Source organism: Grammomys surdaster, unplaced genomic scaffold (genome assembly GCF_004785775.1).
Source record: "Grammomys surdaster isolate TR1022 unplaced genomic scaffold, NIH_TR_1.0 164, whole genome shotgun sequence".
Classification (NCBI taxonomy): domain Eukaryota; kingdom Metazoa; phylum Chordata; class Mammalia; order Rodentia; family Muridae; genus Grammomys; species Grammomys surdaster.
In genome coordinates, this window is record NW_021604612.1 from 5,215,738 (window position 1) to 5,219,577 (window position 3,840).

At 51.5% G+C, this 3,840-nt stretch overlaps 1 protein-coding gene across 3 annotated transcripts in view; it reads left to right on the forward strand.

Annotated features, from left to right (window-relative positions):
- The window catches only part of Taok3 (TAO kinase 3), a 154,184-nt gene extending 150,344 nt beyond the window's left edge, over positions 1–3,840 (forward strand). For all 3 annotated transcript variants that reach the window (XM_028765382.1, XM_028765383.1, XM_028765381.1), the window contains 2 exons: positions 1,772–1,954; positions 3,595–3,840. In XM_028765382.1, coding sequence (XP_028621215.1) covers positions 1,772–1,954; positions 3,595–3,756 — 345 coding nt within the window. In that variant the 3' untranslated portion in view covers positions 3,757–3,840. The remainder of the gene's footprint in view (positions 1–1,771; positions 1,955–3,594) is intronic.

The window sequence follows — 3,840 nt, forward strand, 5'->3', positions numbered from 1 at the left end:
ACCTGTAATCCCTGCATGACAGTGCACACCTGTAATCCCTGCATGGAGGTGCACACCTGTAATCCCTGCATGGCAGTACACACCTGTAATCCCTGCATGGCGCACACATGTAATCCCTGCATGGAGGTACACACATATCATCCCTGCATGGCAGTGCACACCTGTAATCCCTGCATGGCGGTGCACACCTGTCCTTGGAGATAGACACAGAAGGACCCGTAATTCAGAGTCCTCCTTGACAGCATTGCAAGTTCAGCTCCAGTGTGGCCTGTGTGTGACTCTGTCTCAGAGGAAGCTGGATATGTCCAAGGGTCTAGCCTGCCTGTGGGAGGTCTAACCTCTCATCTGCTCACGCAGGGCTCATGGCAGCTAAATGTAGAGAAAGGCTGGGCTGATGGCTTGCTTTCCTGGTAAGCAGCCTGTCAGAAAAGCCATAGCAGTCCTCAGTGGGAGCCATATTTCAAGGTCATCTATGAGCTATTCCAGCTACACGCTGTGTGTGCCGCCACTCTGCCTGTGTCCCCTGGTGGGAAATGGGCAGAGAGTGCCCTGTCCTCTCTAGTTGACCCTAACATAGAATCCCTGTATAGGCTGGAACAGGAAACACACTTTCCCCTAACTCCACGATGTAGCTTTAACATTCCAAAGTCACTTCTGCTGCAGGACGCATAGTCACTTGTTGAAGGCCTATGTCAGTTGAATGGAAGGTACAGAGAAAGGGGCAGTCACACTATCTGATTCAGGGCCTCTGACCTCAGAGATCCCAGCCAAACCCAAGCCTAGGATAGATGACCTAACCTGGGTTCTGGTAATGGTCTCAACAGGAGTGTGTTTGGGTTCTGGTCCTCACACTCTGGCAGGTGATCTTGGCCCATGTCCACACAAGGTCTGGGTGTCTTGGACCCAACGTAAAGCTCAGGGGCACAGCCCAGGAAGCAAAGGGAGCTGGGTCAGGCTGTATCTACAACCTAGATCCCATTGCATAAAAGCAAAATACATCCCCTGAGATTATCAGCTACTCTCAAAGGGTGACACTTTGAACCCCTTGGGTTCTGGATTGGCAGTGAGGAAGATGCCATGTATAGCCATGGCCATGGCCAACATGAACTGTTTTGTCATGATAGCTACACTGACCTGGTTGTCACACCATATGATTCTTGGATTCGCTTCTGGAGCTCTAAGCTAAATGTCTAAGTGGTCTCATGATTTTGTAGTTAAAGGTATTGAAATATGGACGCAGTCTTGCCAAAACCAAAACAATGTAACATCTGCTGTTTATCGGACATTGTGTTCCATGTGGAGTCTTAGGCATGGGGTCCTATATGGACTCTTTCATTTAAAACTCATACCAATCTTAATGGGAATTATTGTTTTCTTGGGGGAAGGAAGAAAGGAAGGAAAGAAGGAAGGAAGGAAGGAAGGAAGGAAGGAAGGAAGGAAGGAAGGAGACCAAAGGAGGCTGACTAATTAGCATAGTGTCACCCTGGAGTAGCAGAGCCTAGCTTCAGGCACACTAGGTCACCTCCAGAGTGCACAGGCTTAGTCACTTGGGTGGACAGCCTTCCCAGGATCCCTGATCCCAGCACTGAAGGAAATGTGTTCTTAGGATCCTGTGCTGACCAGGCAGGCTCTGCTGGCTCAAATCCAGATTGCACTGTCCATCTTCCTTCTGTCCTTCTACCCGAGTTCCAGCAAGGAGACCATTCGCAGTTGCCCCAGAGCAGTGCATGTGGGCTGCCTTATGAACAGCGTGTGTCTTCTGTGCCCACAGTTACGGCTAGATGAGGCGCAAGAGGCAGAGTGCCAGGCCTTGAGACTACAGCTCCAGCAGGAGATGGAGCTGCTCAACGCCTACCAGAGCAAAATCAAGATGCAGACAGAGGCCCAGCACGAGCGCGAGCTGCAGAAGCTGGAGCAGAGGGTGTCCCTGCGCAGAGCGCATCTTGAGCAGAAGGTAGGAAGTCTCCTGGGACCCATGCAGTAGGGCCGCGATGTGGGAGGGTTGCTGTTTTGAATGGAGCCCTCCCTAGTGACCAGGGTCAGACTGTCAACTTACCCCTGGTACCCAAGAGAGGCAGGCATTGTCCCCAGACCTGGGACATGACGGCTCAGGAAGGTTATTCAAGCATCTGAGGTTCTGCTTAGGAAGCCCACCATCTTAGCCAGCTGGATGACATCACTTACAAAAGAACTATGGGATGCCAGCATGTCTGCCCAGAAACCTAAAAAAGTCAAATCTTTTCAGCAAACAAAATTACCAGTAGGGCTCTTTAATGAAGCATTAAAATGAGGTTCTAGAGAGGTGGCTCAGGGGTTAAGAGCACTTGCTGCTCTTCCAGAGGTCTAGGGTTCAGTTCCTGGCACCCACACATCAGGCAGCTCACAGCCACCTGTAACTCCATCTCCAGAGTAGTTGATGCCATCCTCTGGCCGCCACAGACACTGCGTTCATATTCACATATCTAAACACAGACATAAACAACTAAATACGCATCTCCCTAAAACATGCATGAAAATAAAGGTAGGCTGACATCACAGCGTATAGCAAGTGTGGCCCCACTCGCATCATGCCTGGCTCCAGACAGTGTCCTAGGAGTCTCACTCGGAAGCTGTGCGTGAGCATCTCGAAGCTGCGGCTGAGGAGATGGCCCGTGTGTACGGTGCTTGCTGTACAGACATGAGGGCCTGGGTACCATCCCCACAGGCCCACATTAAAATGTTTAAAGCCAGGTGTAGTGGTGCACACTTAGGATCCCAGCACAGGGAGGCAGAGATAGATGGCTCCTTGGGGCTACTGGCCAGCCAGCCTAGCCTGCTTAGTCAGTGAGAGGTCCTGGTGCAACAAACAAGGTAGATGGTACCCAAGGACCACACCAGACATGGTCTTCTGGCTTCCACATGAACATGCACACGCATGCACAGAGATCTCAGGGCCAGGGAAATGGCTCAGCAGGTGAAGGACTTGCTGTGAATCCATGAGGACCTCATTTCAGATCGTCCCCACATGAAAGCCAGAGCAGAACTGGGCATGATTTGGACAGCACACCCCATAACCCTAAGCGTGGGGAAGCAGAGACATGTGGATCCTGGGGCCTCTCTGGACAGCCAGACTGACTGAGGAGGACAGCCGTGTGGCCCTCAGGGCTCCATGAACTCGCATACAGGCACACATGCATATACACTTCACACACACACACACACACACACACACACACACACACACACACGCAGCATCTCACATGCAGTGCAGTAGTCCGCTGTCCCTGCCACTACTCCAGAATCAACTTCCTGAGGATGCTGGAGGCTCCGGCCCTCCACAGCAAAGTCCCAAAGTCACCCAGGCTTCACTGGCCTCACTGGCTTCCTAGTCAGGGGACACCCTGACTTGGAGCTCTGATAGCACCCACACCCCGCTGCTGCTCCTCGCAAGTCTGAGACACGGTGGATCAAATCCCAGACATGTCATTACTGGGCTCCCCTCCCTCAGGCCTAGGTTTTGCCCCACTCCTGTGCAGTGTGTGGAGCGGGTAGAGGGGACCCATCACGGCTATGGGGCAAGCGTTGGCACTGAGACCCACTTGTGTGCTTGGGCAGATTGAAGAGGAGCTGGCTGCCCTGCAGAAGGAACGCAGTGAGAGGATCAAGATTCTCCTGGAAAGACAAGAGCGAGAGACCGAGACTTTTGACATGGAAAGCCTCAGAATGGGGTTCGGGAATTTGGTGACATTAGATTTTCCTAAGGAGGACTATAGATGAGATTAAATTTTTTTGCCATTTACAAAAAAAAAAAATGAAAAAAGAAAACAAAAAAATTCAGACCCTGCGAAACTACATTCCCCA